At 38.0% G+C, this 22503-nt stretch overlaps 1 protein-coding gene across 3 annotated transcripts in view; it reads left to right on the top strand.

The window, feature by feature from the left end:
* The window catches only part of MYOF (myoferlin), a 109270-nt gene that overhangs the window by 56889 nt on the left and 29878 nt on the right, over window positions 1-22503 (top strand). For all 3 annotated transcript variants that reach the window (XR_007357703.2, XM_048858413.2, XM_075130960.1), the window contains 13 exons: window positions 1991-2115; window positions 3948-4064; window positions 4502-4679; window positions 5900-6024; window positions 6571-6677; window positions 9597-9789; window positions 10968-11123; window positions 12510-12641; window positions 14848-15011; window positions 17149-17263; window positions 17634-17739; window positions 20630-20772; window positions 21102-21275. Coding sequence is in view for 2 of the 3 variants with exons in the window: in XM_048858413.2 (XP_048714370.2) it covers window positions 1991-2115; window positions 3948-4064; window positions 4502-4679; window positions 5900-6024; window positions 6571-6677; window positions 9597-9789; window positions 10968-11123; window positions 12510-12641; window positions 14848-15011; window positions 17149-17263; window positions 17634-17739; window positions 20630-20772; window positions 21102-21275 (1835 nt within the window). In the remaining variant the exon portion in view is untranslated. The remainder of the gene's footprint in view (window positions 1-1990; window positions 2116-3947; window positions 4065-4501; window positions 4680-5899; window positions 6025-6570; window positions 6678-9596; window positions 9790-10967; window positions 11124-12509; window positions 12642-14847; window positions 15012-17148; window positions 17264-17633; window positions 17740-20629; window positions 20773-21101; window positions 21276-22503) is intronic.

Here is a 22503-nt window from a genome sequence, read left to right on the forward strand (position 1 = left end):
TTAAATCCAGAGCTAGAGAACAAAAGCCTGCTTCCTCTTAAAACCATTTCAGTTTCCTCAGTATCCTGTTCTGTTCAATAAACTCAAGCCTGACTATAATACATGCTGCAGTACATATGTACAAAACCAAATGGCAATAGCAATAATATGAGTAATGCTTCTATCTACAAATGACTTTTATACCAAACATAAAAATTAGAGCAGTACTCAAGTTACAGCAGTAGTATTGATATAGGTAAAAGGGATGTAATGTAAGCATTAAATTAGAAACACCTTTTCTTGTCTTTGTAGAGTGATGATTTGAAATAGCGCTGGTTTTAGCACAAGACATTCTAAACCCAGACGTTTAAAAAAAAGGATTTAAATTATTTTGGCCATTTTAATTAAGAAAATGACAAATAAATGCTTATGGATTCATTTTTGTTTTTTAGCTCTAGAGTATAACTGGTATGTAAATTCTATTGAACTGTATTCAGAATTATCAAAAATAATTATAGCAAACAAATAGTCATCTATGAAAAATAAGCGAATGTGTAGACTTTCACTCCTGAATGAAATTTTAGGCCAGTCAAAAAGGAGTTTGTAATACACAGGCTGACAATCCCTTCACTAAAGAGGCAGTAATGGGAGCGACTATACATCTAATTTTGAGTCTTATCCTGCATTCCTTTTTCAGGCAAAATTATTGAAATTAAGACTCTCTCTTATGCTTAAGCATGGTAGAATTCAGCTTTTTATTTTTATAATTTTGATGGATAAAATTGATTATTTTAAGCATTTTGTTTTATTTTCATCCAGTTAAATTTTCACAGTCATAAAAAATTATGTGGAGGTGATCAGATATTTATTTAATGACACATTGTTCAAAAAGTTAAAGCTGTAGAAACAGTTAAAACACAAATTGCCAACATCACATGTCAAAATATACAAAGTAAGTATCCTTAAGTCAACAGATCATATCTGTTTTTACTGTTCATTTACTACTCCATTTGTAACAAGCTTAATTCAAAAGTCTAAATCACTGGATTTTGACTACTGAGTTCTCAAGCAACTGGTTTCTGACTTTGCCTATCTGTACATTTCTATTATACATGGAACTATTTTTTCATTGGTTTGTATATGTACAGTGAAATCAACATTATTGACATTTACTAATACAAATCTAATACTTCCAAGCCTATTTATGCTCCAATTTCAGTCAATGGGAGTTTCGTCATTGACTTCATTGGGATCAGGATTGAGACCTAAAAATACAGCAGTTCTTTTAATTATTTTGGCATAATGGCAAATCTTTTTTAGATTAGTGCCCCCCCAATCTCTTCCCCCCCCCCTATTTTTTTGCACAAAAAATACATACTACTCTACCTCTAGGTATGGTGAATAGGTTACTTAACAGTGTTATATACTATGGTATACTTTAATAATTTTCATTCTACTAGTCCTTCTACAAACAGACTTGAGTCACTTCAGGAGCACACTAAAAACAGTAGGATTAACTAGGCATATTCTGTGATGCTGAACACTAACCTTCCAGCTACTGTGTACCTCTTTATTGTTAGCTAGAACATAATCCTTGGTACATTTAAGTGAAAGCCAGTGGTATCTGGTATTCAGTTTAATCTATTTCTGAAAATATTTTTTACACTAAAATTTGTACATTATTTTAAAATTGTATTGGTCTTTCACATAAATGAAATGTTGTTGGTGGGGATGTAGCATAAGGTCAATTTATTCTTTGGGTTTTTTATTGCATAAAGTATTATCTAATTTAAAAATCTTACAGCCATGTAAACAACTAGGGACAGCTATAGCGATGCAAATAGATACATTAAATTCATATTACTGAGATACACCCATGGAATAAAGTGTTCTTACTTTACTAACAACTAATATCTAACATTTATTTTACTGTATGTGAATTTAAATTTTAATGTCCTTGTGGCTCTAAAAGATGGTTAATTAATTTCTAATGATGATGTTTGCCTATTAGTAAACACAGGGGAAACAGAGGTGGGCTTTTTACCAACATTTGGGCCCTGTTACGTAAACCTTTATGGAAGCCCAAGAGAATACACTGGATTCCCAGACCCCTATGATGAACTAAACTCTGGAAAGGTTAGTTTCACGTTTATAATACAAACAGATCAAAATAACTGTTATTATCAATAAATGTAAACTGAATTGGTTTTAATTATTAAGTTTAAGGCAAATGTAAAGAAAACTTTTTATTTTTGTTTTTGCAAAATAACATACATTTAGCATGACGTCACTACTTAATAAATGGAACAGGAAAATTTTCTGTTTGTGGAAGTTTCAATTTTATATACACTTTTGAATGAGCATTTGGGATCATATAGATTGAGGCCATTGGATTCCCATTCTAGTCCCATTGGCACAGGGGAATGAAATGGGACAGATCTCAGATGAGGGATTTTAAGGGGAGAGCAGCAATTTCATTGTATATTGCACGTTTTCTCCCAGTCCAACAGAAACCCCGCCTCCGTAGGTATTTTGATATGGCTGTTCTCCATGGCAGTGTCCCATCCAATCCCACAGGGATGTTGTAGCAATAAGAGAAAGTTGAACCTACCAACATCATTTTGAACTATCTCCCCTTCTGCATATTTGAACACACACACAAAGGGGAGTGGAGCACTGGCTAAAGAGCATGAGTGAGACGGGCTGATTAGCCATACTGCTGTGAGGAAACCATGCTGTCATGGGAAAGCAAGATGGGGATCAGTTGGGGGAGGGGGCGGGGGACATTGAACCTCCATGAAAATGCCCTGCGCTCCCCAGATACCCCAAGATCAATGAGAGTTTCCTATAGATCTTGATACATTTGCCCATTCCCAAGAAAGAATGCTCCAAGTGCCATATATCATCCATTAGATTTTCCCCACAGATGGGATGAAAGAAACAGAAAATATCTCCAAAATCTGCCACAGAGATAGGTTTGAGCCAACCTGGTTTCATCCTCCCATCCTGCCTCCTATCTACAGAGCCTGTACACACAAGCTATGCACATTTGGACATTTGGGATTCTGGAAAGAGGTTTATGACTAGGCAGGGCTAGGGATAGCCTCTCTGTGTGGCATTATCCCTTGGCAAACCAATGAGGTTCTCTCATTTAAGTACAAATACTGACACTACGGCCCACCATCAGACACTGTCAAGATTTGATTTGAGGCCAGGTCCAGTGGGAGGTCCTGGTAGGATAGTTTCTCAGGAAGCGATGCTGGCATAGAGGTCCTGCCAAGGGCATGGGGTCCCTTGCAGATTCTCCAGACATCTTTTAAGCTCTAAGAGGTATGGGATTTCCTTATGCATCTCCAAATATCTGCAGGTGGTGAGGACCATGGCCATCACTTGCTCTGCACAGCAGCCCATATTACTGCTGAAGCTCTGTAGTTGTCTAAAACAGAGGGACACATTATCCTAAGAGCTAATATAGAAAAGCCTCAGCAGAAAGCAGCTGATTCTGCAGGTCATTTAAGATTAAAATGCAATTTCAGAAGGATTAATGATTGTATGGAGGCTGAAGGATATAATTTATAGGAAAACCTATCTACTTTGGGCTACAATGTGATCTCCAGTGGGCAGTAACTATCCATTTGATGCTTGTAGACTATATGTCCCATTGTCAGCAACTTCTTCAACCTAAGGGGCAGTAGTTTTCAATTACTCTACAAATCCAGTCTATATATTATATATTTGCTTAATACCAATGTTTTTGGTGCTGTCCAGAATAAAGCATACAAAAACGTTGCATCTATAATTTACTGTTGCTTATTTCTTAAATATATTTGCTCTTCATTTATAATAGAAATTAAAGTATTGCCATTAACTTCAAGGGAGCCAGGCTTTCAACTCCAATTTTGCTGGCCAGCAAAGGAGTATGTTTTTTTTAGCAGTTAGATATAGAATTTTGTGTGATTGTCTTACAGGAGGAAGGAGTTGCTTATAGAGGCAGAATCTTAGTTGAACTATCTACAATACTTGACAGTAAATCTGTGAATAAAAAGATAGAGGCGATCTCCAGTGATGACGCACTGGTTGTTGAGGTAATTCCTGGCGCACTTGTCAATATGTATAGATGCAAAATGCTTGGTTTTACTCTTTTTGGAGAATTACATGACATACTAAAATTGTAATAATTAAATCCTTTGTTTATTCAGGTCATTAATATACAATCAGAAAACCTCCCCACAAAAATAACTAATTATATGGCTGCAAAAATTACTTTCCCTTCCTCCCAGCATAGAAATTGCGATTTAAGAAATCTTTACTATTTCAAATGTATTATTTTATTACACATTCCTATTTTTACCTCTGCTTATTTGGAGTGTGTGTATGTATGTACATATGTCCGTTTCATAGAAATGTGTAAAAGTATTAAGGTAAATGTTGTTTCCATGTAGATACTGCTACTTTTTTCTAATCCTCTACCATTACGTACAAATTAATTAATTAAAACAAAAACTCTTGTAATACTGTACAGAAATATCAGCGCAGACGAAAATTCAGTCTGTCTGCTGTGTTTCATTCTGCTACCATGCTGCAAGATATTGGTGAGGCTATCCAGTTTGAGGTTAGCATTGGTAATTATGGGAACAAGTTTGACACCACCTGTAAGCCTTTGGCATCAACAACTCAGTACAGCCGTGCTGTATTTGATGGTAAGTATGCTATGGAAGTGTGGCTATAAAGGTACAGAATTCTCTTTTAGAAAACCAATCTGTTTGTTGATCAAATTTTAGGATAACAACAACCTTGATTTGTTGAAAGACTATTGAAGATATGACTGAAAGTAATATGTAAATTTATATTTGCTCTTGATATCTTCTATCTTGTAATTAGTTACACATGAAACCTATCCAATTTGGGGTTGATACATCCCATTGAAGTCAATAGGCCCAGGGCACCAATAAAAAAAGTTATAAACACAAGCACAGAAAAACTAGGATATGAAAGAGGAAAATACTGTTTTGAACTTTCTGTGCTTTCTTCATAACTCTTGTTCAGTTCTTAGACAAATGATTGGCATCTTAAAAGCAGATAGACTAGTCCAGTGGTTCCCAAACTTGTTCCGCCGCTTGTGCAGGTAAAACCTCTGGCGGGCTGGGCCGGTTTGTTTACCTGCCGCATCTGCAGATTCGGCCGATCGCGGCTCCCAGTGGCCGCGGTTCGCTGCTCCAGGTCAATGGGAGCTGCTGAAAGCAGTGCAGGCTGAGGGATATACTGGCTGCCACTTCCAGCAGCTCCCATTGGCCTGGAGCCGCGAACTGCGGCCAATGGTAGCCGCGATCGACTGAACCTGTGGATGCGGCAGGTAAACAAACCGGCCCGGCCCGCCAGGGGTTTTCCCTGCACAAGCAGCGGAACAAGTTTGGGAACCACTGGACTCGATTGATTAGTAACATATACAATACTTTTAATTTTTACTTTAGTTATTGCACACTTTAGGTTGTTTTCATGTTTTTTTTATTTACTAGACAAAGCAAATAATTTTGCCCTCATAAAATTATTTTAAAACATTTTATTCTAAAGAAAAAAATATATAAAGCTACTTTCACACGTGACTTATTAGAGAGAATATTGTAAATATGTTATCAGACGATTAAAAAAACACCTTATTGGCTTTCTAAATTATTCATGTCAAATGCTTATTCTCCAAGGGACACTACTTTACCTGAAAAATATAAATCGATTAGATAAATGAGGGCAAGATTCTCACTGAATAATACCTGCCTGCCTGAATAGGCCAACTGAAATCAATGGAACTAATCACAGAATAAGAAACAACTCAACATAACTAAGGATGACAATTTCAAGTCCTTAGTAAGTATGTATTCAGACTCTCAAAAACAGCTCTTAACACATTAATGTTTCACATTAGGTAACTACTATTATTACCTGCCATGGGTGAACACAAAGCCAGTAGTGACACTGACTTCCTTTTGGGAGGACATAAGTCATAGACTAGACCCGGTGAACCTAATCCTAACCATGGTTGAACGACTGGTAAGTGACTCAGGAATTCTTATTTTATTCTGATGTTTTGCATCAAAATTATTTGTGTGAATTTAAGATTCCGGGATGGGGTGGAAAGAGGGCTTTAAGAGCAAATTTGGGAACCAAATTCTGGCACACATTTTGCTCTCCAGAATAGACATACATTAATGCTGCAAAAGCAGAGTTAATTGTATGTCTGTGTTCTGGGAAGTGACAACCATCCCTCCTGCAGTGTATTCCGGCCAGAAGAAGGAGTAAACTGTACAGGAGGGGATGCATAGGACCATAGGATTGCACTTTAATTGGTACATAGGTGCAATATTATGTACTGTTAAGCATATTGGGCCTAACCCTGCACTCCTTTTTCAGCAGTTTTGCAAAGAATGCAGGATCAGGCCTATTAAATATGAATAATGTCTGAACATGTCTTGGTGGTCTTTGGGTTTTTCTAGCAAAATAAATGTTGTTTTGTTGAATGTAGGAGTGGAACTCACATTAAAAGTAATAACAGAATGTAAGTTTATATATTCTGTGCCTTTTCTTTAAACCCTCCAGCAATCCAACATAGCTGCCCTAAAATCAGGAATACAGGGTAAAGTTTCTGAAAACCAGTTGGCAGAGATATGGCTGAAGCTGATAGATGAACTTGTAGAAGATACAAGGTAAAAGTTATTGCATAACTCATCATTCAAAGCCCAGGAAGATAAGAACACAATGTGAAAATCACCTTAGAACCCATTTCTTTTGCCCTATCATTCTATTTTATATTAATAATTGACAATAATGAAACAGCACTTTAAAAAAAAAAGAATCTGTTGAGCAGGGCCATTCTTGAAATTGTGGCTATGTAGTGTCCTTTGTCCCCTCCACACATTCACACACACTCAGAGACTCACACTCTGAAAATGTAATGTGGCTTCTGTGGTGTTATACATTCAGCTGTTGTCTATTGGGGATGTTTTGTTGATATGGAATATCAGCATCTCCTTTATGGGCTCAGACAGTTTGTAAAAATGTAGTTGAAGGATTTTTTTTTTTTTTTTTTTTGGTACATACCATTTGGACAAAGTGCAAATCTCAGAGTAATACTGTCTACTACCTGGTTGCTGGAATTCATCAGTTAGCTGTGTGGCTACCCATGATTTGACATAACTTCAGAGACTGAGATTTTCAGAAGTGCCTGAAGAAATTAGGTGTTTAAATCCCATTGAAAGATGATGGGATTTGGGTGCCTAACTCCGTTAAACTCCTTTGAAAATTCAAGCCTGGTCTTCTCTCCAAAGGGCTGAGTTTTAGGGGTGCCATCACAACAAATCAGTGTTTACTGAGAAGCGGCCCAGCAGAGCTGATGCTGAACAGATGGTTGGAACTCGGTTCAACCTGGTCAGATGCTACATCAGCCAAAGCCACCTGAGCCTTGATCAATGCACTCAGTCCAGAGGCCCAGCTGTTCAAGGCACGAACGCTTCCCACCATGAGAAGGAAGAAAGGTCTTCCACAGAGGATCTCTTTCTTGGGCAGGAGGGAGAAGAATCTTCTCTAGCAGCCCCACTCATGGGGAGGGGAGAGAGGAGAACTCCCAGTTTCTCCTCGAAGGCCAGGGCACAAAAAAATGTGTTCAAAAGTTTCTGTGATGGGATGACTTTCCTGGGAGGGAATGAAAGTGAGTCAATAAGTTGTGTGTATTTAGACAGAGCAATAAGTGTCCGAGCTGTGATGTTTGGAGAAGAATAATTTCTAAACTTGGGGGAAGGGATTGGAGAAGAAAGCAGAGATATATTAATGGGCAGTATGAGAGAGAAGAGAGACTGAACTGGAGGAGAGAGAGATTGAAAAATCATGGGTAAAGTTGATGAGAAAACAACATAAAAAACAGGAAAAAGAAAAAGAAGTGGAAAAGAGGGAAGAATTTTACACTAAAAATATTGGAGAGAAAACAAAAAGAGGGAGGAAGAGATTCAGCAAGATATACAGGAAGTGGAGTGAAAAAATAAGGAAGGGAGGGGAAAGAGAAGAACCAACACAATGGAGTTATAGTACATTTTAGTAAGAAATCACTAGTAGGAATTTTAATTCCTAAATGAAATTTAAATGACTTAGTAAAATGTTTAATAAGGGGCAGGACAGAATGGATGGCAGAAAGGGATTGGCATATTGAAATTCATTTAGGACAGCACATTGTCTAGGACCAACCCTAGTCTCATGTCATTACAACCACATGAAAAGTGTGGGTACGTCCGCTTTGTATATATATAAAATCTCTCTATCTCACTCGTGCACACACACATTCTCTTTCAAACAATTCCTATGGCTTTATTAAACATATTATTAAACAATGTGATTGTGGTAACACCTGGGGGCGTCAAATAAATTAGTGCCCCGTTGTGCTAGGCGCTGTACAAACATATAGTGACAGTCACTAAAGAGTTTACAATAAACTTTTGAATGGCATTAAGAAACATAATTCCATATATTGTATTTGTAAAAGAAGTTTCCTTGTCACGTTATATTTTAAGTGACTCGAAATCTGCCACAAGCTTTAAGGCCCTTTATAAACCTGAAATCTGCAGCAGCTTTCAGGAGGTAGCTGGTGTAGCCTGAGTTCTATTATATTTAGGCCCAATCCCACAAACACCCATTACCAAGTGTAGTACTTACATTCAAGGAAATGGGACTACTTATGCTAGTATGCAATACAGCTGGCATTAAGGCTCTGCAGGGTCAGAGCTTTTGTGCATCTGGTTTCTGATTACATGGTTCAGACTCAGTAGTAAGTCTTTTCAATCTCACCAACAGCTCAGGAAAATGCTATGAAAAAGAGCTTCTTCTAATACCATATTAAATGCACCTTAATGAACTGAGTAGCAAGGAGCTTCTGTAAAATGAATACATTTGAAGACCTCAGGAAAACTATCGCTTTAACAAATCAGTACAATCATTTTACAATCACTTTCTCCCCTGGGGTCTGCTGCTGTACTCTGGAATTTCCTAGTTATGTTCATTGCAACTGTGCACCCTGATGTCTCACGAATTTCTATGCAGTGGACTTTGGTGCAAATTTTCAAACTTGAGTGCCTGAAAGTTAGATAACTTCATAGCTAGATACTTAAATAAGTGATTTATTTGTCAGAACTATTGAGCACTCACAGCTTTCAGTCAATGAAAAGAGTCTGAAAATGTTGATTTCACCTTTGAAATCCATTTCTAGACATGAATCTTCTACATTAATTTGATATGTAGAAAAATTGAAAAGTGTAGCAAAACAAATTACATCTATCTAAGGCTGTTTTACAGTAGTGCTTATTATAAACCGAGGCCTGCGGCCAGTGGGCTTAAACTCTGTAGTAAGCACTAGGCCCAATAGGAGTGTCTGTGGGACTGGACCCTACAGCATTATTCTGATGGATTTCTGTTATTTTTGTCGCCACTGGGAAATACTGGTGATGATACATAATATTATAGAGCTTAGTTAAATTTTTTCTTTAAGTATGAACACCTGTGCTCCTCCAACATTTGTTTAATGAAATTAGGTGCTAAGAGGGAAGATTTATATTATTAAAAGTTTTTGTTTCTCTTTTCAGTAAGCCATTGCCCCTCTTAGAAGGCAAATCCAATGTCACAGTCCTTGACACACAGATACAAAAACTGCGCCTCAAGTCTCTTAAACACATTCTAGAGGCAGCAACAAGGATGAGAAATGACGCTACCGATGTGAAGGCCACTTTGGCAGAAATTGAAGACTGGTCGGATAAATTAATGCAATTGACCGAAGAGGTCAGTATTTCAAAATACATATGATGCAGTTGGTTTAAAAAGACACAGTTTCTACAAAATAACTACAATGCCTGCATATACCGCAGATTCAAGCTGATGTATTGCACAATACTTAAAAGAAACCTTCATCCATTCTTCTCCACCCAGTAATTTTCAAATTCAGAAAGTGAAAAATACTTCTTTCCAGGAATATGTTTAAAATGTATTTTAATGTAAAGTTTTTAATTGCAGTTGACTTCACTGAGAATTTTTCTTGGGTTAGGGTAGCAGGATAAGACCCAGAGACTTGGTTCTAATCTAGATAAAGGGGCAGCACTGTCTGCCTAATGAGTCTGTCTGGAAATTGCAAATTTCCTTAGGGTCTGTGCATCCAGAATTTCCGCTAGAGAAACCTATTTAAATTGGGCTTAGACCAGTTATTCTAATTTGTTTTAATCCCTTGAGTAACTTTAGAACATAATAAATGACTGTTTTCACATGAGCTAGTCTTTTAATTTGTTTTCATCTCATCTATAGCGATATTCATCTTCTCTTTGCCATTGCTAATTTTAAAAAATCACTGGTAAAAAGCTATGATAACCAGTGTGAGACTCACAATTAGCACACAGCCAACAGAAGTGTATAAGGGGCAGCACACCGCTGGCAGGATGTTTACTTAGCTTCTGCTAAATTTCTTGTTACAATGATTTCATCTTTCAGGCCCTGATTTAGGAGAGCACGTAAGCATGTGCATAAGTCCATCCTTATTCAGGAAAGCCTTTAAATGTGTACTTAAGTCCCACTGACTTTAGGCTCCATGCAGGCCAAGAATTCCTCAATAGTGGAGCAGCACAAAAGGGACATACTGGGCCAAAGGATCTAGCCTCGCATATTCATTATAAACCATTTGTGACTGAAAATGTTCATAGAATACCTCCAGCTTCTTTATCAAATCTTTTTATAAGACTTGTTTGGCTTTTTTCTAATCATCATCTCAGAACAGTATGACATTTAATTATTTGCAAAAGAAATTTTTCTCCCATATATTAGTATCATGGATCTGTATTTCTGTTTTGTCTTAAATAAATCCCTGAAAGAGATCTGATTTCTGCTTTTGCTCTCCAAACACTGGTTTAGTTTGAAATTTTGCTAATTGCAGAGTATAGTTTTGATTCTTTTTTTCTCTTTTAAAAAAACAGCCACAAAACAGTATACCTGATGTGATCATCTGGATGATCCGGGGAGAGAAGAGACTAGCTTATACCCGCATTCCCGCACACCAGGTTTTGTATTCTACTACAAGTACTGAAGCATCTGGTAAATACTGTGGAAAGACCCAGACCATCTTTCTAAAGGTACTGAGATAATTTTATTGTGCCACTTCAAACACTACAGCTTGAATTTAAAAACAATGTGCTATTTTTACCATCAGAAGTTTTCCCTTAGCTAATTTTATGAAAAGTTAAAGCCATGTGTACCTCCATTAAGATGCTTAGGGCCATATTGTACCCTCTGATCCATAGCAGAGGAGAGACATTTCTAGTGCAACTTGCTACAAAACAAGGTAGAAAAACTCGTGAGTGGGTGACAGCAGCCTAAGTAGCTAGCTGCTGGCAGGATATACAGTATGGCGCAGTCTGACAGCGGCACAGGAGAGGTGTAAGAATTCTGAAGTGGTGGAGTGATAAGACTCAGGGTGCGAGGTGTCAGCCACAAAGAGCCAAACTGCAGATGCTTTCGCCAAAACAGCACACAGCGTATGATGGGAAAGCCCATTGTAACAGAGAATCAGAATCAGCTTCTGGACCGTGGCTCAGAACCTCATCCAAGAGCTCGGAAGTATGATCTGGTTATTCTGCCAATGTGGGTGCTGGTGCTGCTAGAAGGCATGTGGATGGATCTGTCATGGCTAGAGACTCTTACTGGGTGGATTTGGATCATTCAGAGAAGCTGCTGATAAATATTCAAACTTTTGGATGTTAGTCTGAACCTAATACCTAAGGCTCGTCTACATGAGAAAATTTCCCCACACAGCTATACCAGTATAATTAGACTGCTATAGTTATACTGGTATAACTTTCTGGTGCACACCCTAATTCCAGAATTACAGTGACTTTTTCTGGTTAAGTTTGTCTCTTTGAAAGTCAGTTAAACCAGAAAAAGGCACTCTTATTCCAGGATAAGAGTATCCACACAGAGAGATATAGTTATACTGGTATATCAGTATAGTTATGCCAGGAAATTTCCCAGTGTAGACAATCTCTTACTTTAAAACTGTACTGTGTATAGCACTTGCCTCCTATTTGAGTGAAACATTCTTTCTGAACTCTGCGTTTCAAGCCTCTCGTGACAAAGAAATACTAATACCAACGCTGAACTATGAAGTTATAATTGTTCTCAGTACCGGGCAGAGGCAAACTTATTGGTATGCGAGACTTTGGAAAGGAAACACAGGAAAGGAGTTAAGCAATAATCTTCCTATGTTTAGCTCTTGCATGCCAGTAAATCAAGGGTGGGGATCTACTTTTTAGGATGTTTTCTGGTGATGTCTGTCAAGCACCAGGGGTTTTGCTGATAAAGACATTTTGAAGTGACCACTGAAGCAGGAAACTGCAGTGCAGGAGTATTTGGATAACCCATGTATTATTTTCTATATGTCTAAGCTATTATGTACATTTATTCAGAACCTACATTTACTGTCTATGATAACAGAGGATAACTATTCTTTTTACATATTCCAGTACCCACAGGACAAGAACAAAGGTGCCAAAATTCCAGTGCAGTTGCGAGTTAATATTTGGCTTGGGTTGACTGCAGCTGAAAAAAAGTTTAATAGCTTTGCAGAAGGAACATTCAGTGTTTCTGCAGAAATGGTATGCTTGCTAATGTTAAATATATTACTCTTACATGAAACTTTGTCACTTACTCTAGAATGTACTGACATTCTGACATGAATTACTGGTGTCATTTTACACTCATTTTGCATAGATATAAATGACTAGATTAGGTTCAAGGTAGTGGAGAATCAGACCCAACATCTCTTCCAGATGATGTCTCTGACAAACTCATAAAACTAGATTCTGATCTTGGTTAGACAGATGTAAATCTGGAGTAACTCCACTGACTTCAGTACAGTGATTCTAGATTTATATTGGCATAATTAAGATTAAAATCTGTCCCATAGCATGTTGCTATATGAAGAACCTTTCTACTTTAATTGCTTGTTCATATCTGAGCAGAGAATAGACAAACATAGGCTGTATTGATTAGTAATGGTTAATCCACAGGAGCAGAAAGATTCATTGAAACAAACACTACAGAAAAATTGAGGCAAACCCAGCAAATTCCAATTACAAGAGATAATACCATAATATGGCAGTGTTAGGAGTTACTGTGCGTAGTGGGATGGTGAAAATTAGGTGGATAATATTTAAAATAGCCTTCTTGGTATTCTGTAATCGAAGAGCCCAAAATATGAGAAGAATCTAGACTAATCCAAGAAACAATTTTATTCTTCTGTTAATGATAAGATTCAGGCACTCTTTATGTGCACTACCTAGTAATTGCTACAGTGTGCCGAAGCAGTAATGGAAATCAACATCTGGGATAGCTCAGTGGTTTGAGCAGTGGCCTGCTAAACCCAGGGTTGTGAGTTCATGTTGCGGTCCAAATACAAGACAGAACAAGGCTTTAAGCAAGCAAGCAGGCTGGTCTGGCTTGTCAGATTTCCACCCTCTCTTTTATTCTCTCCCTCCTCCTGCGCATTACATACTCCAACAGATAAAAGGAATACACTGGCTTTGTTTAATATTCTTATTTACCAATATCTATCTACCGCATTCCTTGCTCTCGGGCCTTGAGCCCAGTCCTGGGAGGCTTCCCACGGTTCATGTCATCTGGGCGAGTTTCCAAGGTTCATGCCCTTGAGAGGAGCCGTGTGTGCACTGCTCCTACACAACACTCAGGGTGTGCCCTGAATGTTGCCAAGTGCATGAACCCTGCATGAATCCTTCAAGTTCAATTTAGGAATCTGGGGCCATTTAGGGATCTGGGGCAAAAATTGGGGATTGGTCCTGCTTTGAGCAGGGGGTTGGACTAAATGACCTCCTGAGGTCCCTTCCAACCCTGATATTCTATTATTCTATCTACATAGTTGCTGAACCGCTGCTCATATGACAGCAGCCTGTGTAGCCATTACCCCTATAGTTAGTTGAGTTGGCAGTACTCAGGCACCCGTAGTGAAAGTAATTTAAAATAGAAAGTGAATGTCAAAATCCATGATTTCTTAAGTATAAGATACAAATGGTTATGGGACAAAGTTTTTTTACTGTTGGTACAGTAATCCAAAAATATTCTAGGAATTTTACAGGAGAAAGGGGTTAAAAAGCCCAAAACCAATCTGGGATCAAATTTTGATTTAACATACAGCAGTATATATCTAGAATAATTCCATTAAAAACAATGGAAGTGTGAAACTAGTGTAAGATCGGAATCAGTCCTATCGTGCCTGCCCTGATCAATTTATAATCCAATTTTACATGTGACTCAACAAAAAGAAGAAGGGGACATGGAGAAGGACAAAGTTTACACTAACAAGATCATGTAGTGATTAATTTATGGTACAACATGTTTTCATTATAATGGAAATTTATTTACCAAAAAGTTAAAGCTGTCTCCTGTAGGCAGCTTGGAAGCAATAGGTTTGTAGATTTGAATGAAGAGAGGGTGTAGGTTGGGAGGGGATTCACTGCAGACAGGGTAGCATTGAAGAGGCACTGAGATGAGGGTAGGAGGAAGAGATGAAAGGATCACTGAAGTTGTCAGTGGCAGAGTAGGGATGAGGAGGAAATGTGGTAGGAGACGGAGACAGCAGATATAGAGGAGACAGCACCCCTACTTGTTTCTGTTTGGAGTATGAAACAATATTTTCTATTTAATAGGTTGGTCCTTTGATTTCAGATATGGGCCACATATAGTAGAATGTTTGAATTGTAATGATTACATAAATATACACTTATATTTTCCTAAGAGCTTTTCTTTGGACCCTAAACTGCTCTTTCATTCTTCTCTCTCAAACAGTATGAAAATCAAGCTCTTATGTTTGGAAAGTGGGGCACCTCAGGACTAGTTGGTCGCCACAAGTTTTCTGATGTCACAGGAAAAATTAAATTGAAAAGAGAGTTCTTTTTGCCCCCAAAGGGCTGGGAATGGGAAGGAGAATGGATGGTTGATCCTGAAAGAAGGTCAGATTTCTGATTTCTACACAATCCAGGGGTTTGCGATGTTTCCTAGTTATTTTCAGAATGTGCAGAATAAACTCATCTCTTGGGTTTAAGTGGGGTTGGGCAGGTTTTAAACAGAATTTTTTTAGTAGGAGAGTAAGTTAGCCAATCGGCCAAAGTTATTTAATAACAGTACAATCCGTATTTACATTGTTAGAAGGAAGGATGAGCCTTCTGCTGTGAACATGCAGAAAGATTTCCAGTGATTAAGGGACTAGCCTGGGATACTGAAGACCTTGGTGCAATTTTTGAATTCCCTGCTCTGCAATAGACTTGCTGTGTGACCATGGGCAAGTCACTTAAACTCTCTGTGCCTCAGTTCTCCATCTGTAACATGGAGGTACAACTGAGGTGTTGAGAAAAGAACACTAAGGATACACTGCAGACTGTAAGGGGCTCAGATTGCTACAGCAATGTGGCCATATAAGTACCTAAGATAGATCAGGTGACTGTCTGTTTAACAAAAGCTTCTTCAGATTTCAGCTTACTGTGGAGTCCATTATAAACCTCCAGTTCACATCATATCCACGCAGTGTACAAATCACCATCTAGATGGGGAGATGATCCAATGAGGCTTTTAATTTTTATTTATTTATTTTGCTTTTTGAAAGGATGCAACCCAATAACAGTGCATGTTCACATACACAGAGAGAGACTGGATTAAACTATAATAGCTACTAGTGGTGAAATTCTGGCTCCAAAATTCCCATTGATTTCAGTAGGGCCAAGAATTTCATCTCTGTGTTTTCTTCTTGTGTTCTGGCAGTGAACAAGCATAGGAGGACTGCCACTGTACAACAGGAAGAGACCTGCTGTTGGGTCCTTAAAATTTAGCAATTAAATCTTCATGTGAATGGACTGATTTTCAAGATTAATTTTTTCAATTGATGATCTATGACATGCAGAGAAACAATAAGTATACATTTGGGAACAGTTCAGCTGATAAAGGAGAAAAGCCTCTTGTGAAAACATGAAGTAAAAACAATTATGCCTGATCTCTTCCATTAGACAGAAAATAACCCACACAACTTTATTTGACCAGTAGATGGCATTATAAAACAGATTGCAGCTCTTTCTGAAATCAGATCTGACAAGGAATTAAAACTGGAGAAATTCATTTTATCTGAAATAATTAGTCATCTTTTAATAATCATGTTTACACTTCAAAAAATATATCAGTAAAATATTTTACTTTTTTTTTAAACTCAGTCACACCTAGGAGGTGGAGAAAAGTCAAAGTTAGTCCAAATTCACAGTACAGCTAACGTTTTTTGAAAAATTGGGAAACTTGAGTACTGTAATGTGGATGAAAAAGTTTGATATTGGATGCATTTCAGCAACATTTTAATGAACAAATAAACTAGCTGTGACAAAAGAATCAACTGGCAGCCCCTTTAATTGCCTTTCCCCTCCTTATCCTAAGTTAGCTGCTGTGGAGTCATATGTAGCTCGTAGGTAGTCTTCACAGAAATGTTGATTTTTTTTTCATGTTATGACTGTCAATCATTCAACTAGAACAGTGATCCAGCACTATTGTACTATTGTGCAGTGTAAGTGGACAAAATAGGCTTGAAAAATGCCCGTGATTTACACGGAATAAGTGATCAAAAGATTTTAAGAAAATGTGAAAGAAAACTCTGATATGAGAATTGTTTATATTTTATACATGTGTACATATGAAATATGTGTGTTTATATATGATATGCATTAATATTTTATATATTTACATATATACACTTTTTGAGAGCGTTCAAAGCAGGTCTAGATAGCAATCACGGGAAATTCTAGGAAAAGAAGTCTTTATGTGGTCTATACTGCACACTATGGATAGTTGGAACTTCACAGTGACAGTGCAATAAAACTCAAATCTTTGTGCTCCAAAAGCACAGGCCTCTGCCACTATGGCTGAAGAAAAATGTCCATTAGCTAAAAGCAATAGAGCTTTTGGCACATAGACTCAGACTTACTAAACCGTCCATTGGAGGACGGTGATAATTTTTTGTATGCATGCACATGTGCACACACCCTACAGTAGTTCTATTCAGTAATTGTAGTTTAATGATTTGCTTTGCTAATATATTTGCTTTTGACTTCACAGTTTGCTGACTGAAGCTGATGCAGGTCATAGTGAGTTTACAGATGAAGTGTACCAAAATGAGAGTCGTTATCCTGGAGGAGAATGGAAAGCAGCTGAGGAGCCCTACACAGATGTGGTGAGATTCTTACAAACCAATACTTTTCGTTTTTTAAAATTCTGGTTACAAGAGTTCTGCTTAGCTGTGAGCTATTTTGCTCCCCCTTTTCCTAATTTTTCACAGCATGACGGGCTTTTGAAATGTCTAATATTCTATTTTGACATTAGCAAAATATGTGTCCTAAAACAAGTTAGTACAGAAGAATACAGTGATGTTTCACCAGCTATTTATTACAAAAATATTTGCTTCATCCTGAGTTGCAGCTGAGAGTGGTTGATTTGAGCCCATCAAACCAACTTCCTATTCAGACTTACAATATGGTTATGCTACATGTGCATTTTTTACATCTTTTAAGGTATATAACCCTTTGGTTTTTTCTACCTGAAAGAATGGAGAAAAAACTGCACCACCTGGTGAGATTACCTGTCCCCCTGGATGGATCTGGGAAGATGATGCTTGGATATATGATATAAATCGAGCGGTGGACGAGAAAGGTAAGATTAACTGTTTATAGTATACTTATTAGGACAAACTCTTCACAGTCAATCAGGTAGAAGAATGTATTCCAAAACTTTCAACAGGTTGTTATGTCTCACTACAATATTTTGAAACACAAGTAACCAAGAAAATGTTAGTAACATTTAGTAGAAGAACATTAGTGATTTCTGGGAAATTTTTATATTTCAAGGCTTATTTGGGTTTTGTGCATGTAGAACTTAAAGAGGTGGCAAAATGTGGCTTTAAATAGAAACTTGGCTGCAACCTTAACTTATGGAGAATCTAGCAGTTGTTTCATAAATTTAAAAACATGTTATGATTGAGGACCATCAAGTTTTGGATAGCCATGTAAGCACACAGTTATAAAACTGTTACTCTCATACTCCAGTTGTTTGTTACACTCTACTTATTGTCTTATATTGGATTGTAATTTTGGGGGGCATGAAACAGCTCTTCCTGGATGTTTGTACAGTGCTTATCCCAATGGAGTTCCCATCCTGATTGGGATCTCTGGACACTTCCATAATGATGATGACGACAGTGGTGTTGAATTAATGATGATGTAGGCTGGTGTTGAATTAAATACGCTGCAGATACATGAGAGACTGAGTGTGTGTTATACTTATTTAAGCCAGTAGGACAACAGTCATATTCTCCTTTTCCACATGGAATCACATGTACATTTATTTTTAAGTTCTGATGGTTTGCCTGAAAACCGGTGATTCTTCATTTGTGTGCTCCTTTGGATAATGCAGTGCAATAGGCTGAAGGGACAAAATGCCAGATCGCAGTCCAAAGGAATGATACTGCATTCTCTACTCAGGCAAAACTACCATCAGCTCTAAAATATAAAGTAATGGTTGAATATTTCCACCTGGGAAAATCTATGGGCTGAAATAACAGGGTGACGGTTCTACCCTCAAGACTGATGTACTAAGGAGACCCTCCATGTACACTTCTCCTCTTCCTGTGCAGAAAAAGGACTCAGCTACCATTCCCCTGGATCCAACAGAGGGTGCGTAGTGGGTCTAGGAATCTACACTGCAGGACCAACATCAACCCCATACTGGCCTTTGCGGGATTTCTCTGAAGAGGGTCAGACGACACTGTGATTAAAATGCCAATGGCCAATCTAGTCTAGGGCTCCCAGCAGTGAAGATGCATTGGTGGTAGCAATATGGGAAATTTTAATGAAGAATCTAGCGTAGACAAAGCCACATGCTTCAAGTAGTTCATTATTATCTATTTCATCTTAATGACAATATTTACACTTGAGGGACCATGTACCCAGCAAACTGGTACCAGTTACGAAAGGAATCCACAATTAAAAATGCCCACTACCTATATCTATTCTCATTTTTACCCTACTTTTACTGACCAGACTATTATCAGTCTAAAAAAAATCACTAAATTATGCAGCATCCCATAGTAGGACATAAATTTGCATGACATTAGGCAAAGTACTAGTAACAAAAGAACCTGGCCTCCCTTGGATCATAGGCACCACCATTTTGCACAGTATGTGAAGTTTCATAGGTTGCCTGCTGTGTCTGTAAGCACATTTCATCAAGCAGAATCCAAGGTGGTGTACTTTTTTTGTGTCTTGTTTAAGTTGTTAAGCACTCATTGTCACAAGATACCATTGAGGCCAAAAGCTTAGTAGGATTTTAAAAAGGTCTGATATAGATAATGAGATATTTATATAGGCAATGAGAACATCCACAGTTACGTAAAAGGAAAATAAAACCTCAATCTTCTGGGCATAATCCAACTCTGACTAAAAAGGGTTAGGAAGAAACTTACATCACGAGCTGGTTATAAAGCTGTCAATGATGGGGTTTCCTGTGCCTTTCTATGACGGGCCGGGTACTGGCCATTGTCCGAGACAGAATATTAGATTAGATGGACCACTGGTCTGATGAACTTTAGAAATTCGCAAGCACAGTAAAGAGACACTATTTGTTACTAGAACTGCTCTTATTGCCACCTGCTCATAATTAATCCAAATATAAGATGGACCCATTGATCCAGCAGCAAATAGATCAAGAGGGTGTGGGTGTGGTGTAAACCATGTAATGAGATGATTGTTAGGATACTATAGGAATGTTTGGGGAAAATATTTGACTTCAAAGCCTGCCAGTAAACAAGAAATCTATGGAACATTTCTATAATAGTTCAAGAAACAAGGGACTTGAGAAAGAAGAAGGGACAGTTTTAAGAGAAGAGTATCTGAAGCCCAGAAGTCTGCAGAATTTGGATGAATTCTAAAGAACCTGAAGACTCTCGGATAGCTGTTTTCTTTTTTTTTTAAAGTCCAGTGAAACAACTGGCTGTTTGGCATCACTGGAATCTAAGTTTTCTTACTCCTCTTATGTAGTTTTGCCACCTGTGCTCAAGTTAAGTCATAATACCTTCCACAGCAGAAAGTTAGACTACATAAAAATCTGGACCCCAGATTCTGGCTGTTGAATTCCAATTTTGTACAGTGGAAATATAAAAAGCAGTGTTGCCAAATCTTGTGATTTTTGTCATGTTTCTCACAATAATTGGTGTGTTTCTTAAAACCTGAGGTCATGTGATTATGTTTGAATTCCAGCTTTCATTTAAAATAAAAAGTAAGTTTCTAGCCCTCCTGGTTGTAAAGCATGCAAATATGACCCCAATGCACCCTAAAGTCTCAAAACCCAGTAAGTAAATTTTTTTTGTGACCCGACCCATGACTTTTAAATGTTTAGGGTTGGCAATACTAAAATAGTCCCTTATGGATTTATTTTATTTCCAATGAAACTTTACCATCTGCAGAACTGCTTTAACACTGAACCCAAACTCCTTTTGTTTATAACTTACACTGTTTATCTGAAGGATAACTAACAAATCCTGTTTTAGGGTGGGAATATGGAATTACCATTCCTCCAGACAACAAACCAAAGTCCTGGGTTGCTGCAGAGAAAATGTATCATATACACAGACGGCGAAGACTGGTGCGAAAACGCAAAAAGGATCCAAGCCAAGTAACAACAGGAGTAAAGGTACAAGGAGCATATTAGAACTGTAGTTAAGGGTTTCTATTTCTTACACACAATACATGTTTTTAGAGGTAAATGTGTTTGAAATGAATCTCACAGATAAGTCTGAGTGCAGAATAACATTCTCTTTCTATCCAAAGAAAAATATTTTAAAACAACTTTATCTGACATGCAGTCAGGTTCCCTTTTCTGCTGTAGAATAGCGTCTTTGTCTTTCACTTAGAGTTTATTTTGAAAGGGGTTGATTGTTTTTGCTGTAACTATTGCAGACTTTTTATGACATTTATGTAAGTAGAGTGTGGATGGTTTGTATTTCTTCTGATGTCTCCTAGGTAATGGCATCCCATGAAGATAAAGAAGGATGGGAATATGCATCTTTGATTGGCTGGAAGTTTCACTGGAAACAACGCAGTTCTGATACTTTCCGCCGTAGACGCTGGAGGAGAAAAATGGCTCCTTCCGACATACATGGTGCAGCAGCTATCTTTAAACTTGAAGGTGCTCTTGTAAGTAGTAAAATCACAGCAGTAATTGTTTAATTAACAGAAAAATAAGTTTTAAAATTAGTGGCGGAACATTAACATGTTATTAAATACAGGAAGCTACTGCATGAGATGCTTTATAACCATTAAATTGCTGTGTGACTGAGGCATTCATAGGCTTCAAGGCCAGAAGGGACCATTATGATCATATTGTCTGCATAATATGTATAGTATTTGACTCCTAGAACTATTTCTCTGTTAGCATGTTATGAGACTTCGCAGCAGAAACTGAACCACTAGGTGACCCACCTGCCTGGAAAAGCAAAGGAGATGGTCCAGCTATAGTAAAGCTGCTCAAGGGTATAAATCAAATGCATAAAGAGTAAATGTGTCAGTAATGGGTATGGACAGGCATTGCCTCTGCTGGATATTTGTAACTAGACGCAATCAAACAACTAAAGGGATAGCACAGTATGAAAGAAGATAGAAAGATATCTATAGGGTCACTAATAGATCATCACAATTTAATTATTCCATAGGTTTGTTAAAGGAGTCATTGTATATGCTAAGGCATTAACTAGGGAATAGTATAAAGAACATAGCGTGAGAAAGGAATATGTTTTACTAGGCTATTGGGCACAGAAAGGGTGGTGGCATCATACGAGGGAAAATCCAATTTGTGGCAGTGGCTCTACATCTTTTTCTCGTTTTGCATCCCCGGCAGCACATAACAGCCGTCTAGTTCATAATATCTATTTTCTTTCTTCCACCTCCCTGGGTCCTGACTCCCATTTGAACATTCGCTTTTTAGTGTCTGTTTCTTTTAACTCCATAAATATTGGGCTAGACACAGCTCATGGTTGCTGCCAGCTTGTACCAGTGTAACGGAGGGGCTAACGCCCCCGCAGTAGCTCTTTAGAGGAGGTTGGTGGCCAGTGTAGAGTGCTTGCAGCCTCTCCTGTAGCCGGGTGCTTGCAGGCAGGCCCATCGAGAGAAATGGGGGGCTCTGGTACATCATGTTCACTGGTGCCCCAGCTCCCCCCATTTCACTTTATTTACACAGACATTATACGTTTTGGGGTGCCCCGAGCTCAGGCCCCCAATACAATTGTTCTCTCTTTCCCTCCTTCTCATCTGCCCAATTTATCCCACAAAGCGGGCAGCATTGGCCAGGAAGTGGACATGACCACCAGACTGATTCCTATAGCACTCTGACTGCAACTTAAAAAAATTGACTTCCCAAAGGAGAGTG

This window comes from Caretta caretta, chromosome 7, assembly GCF_965140235.1.
Source record: "Caretta caretta isolate rCarCar2 chromosome 7, rCarCar1.hap1, whole genome shotgun sequence".
Lineage (NCBI taxonomy): Eukaryota > Metazoa > Chordata > Testudines > Cheloniidae > Caretta > Caretta caretta.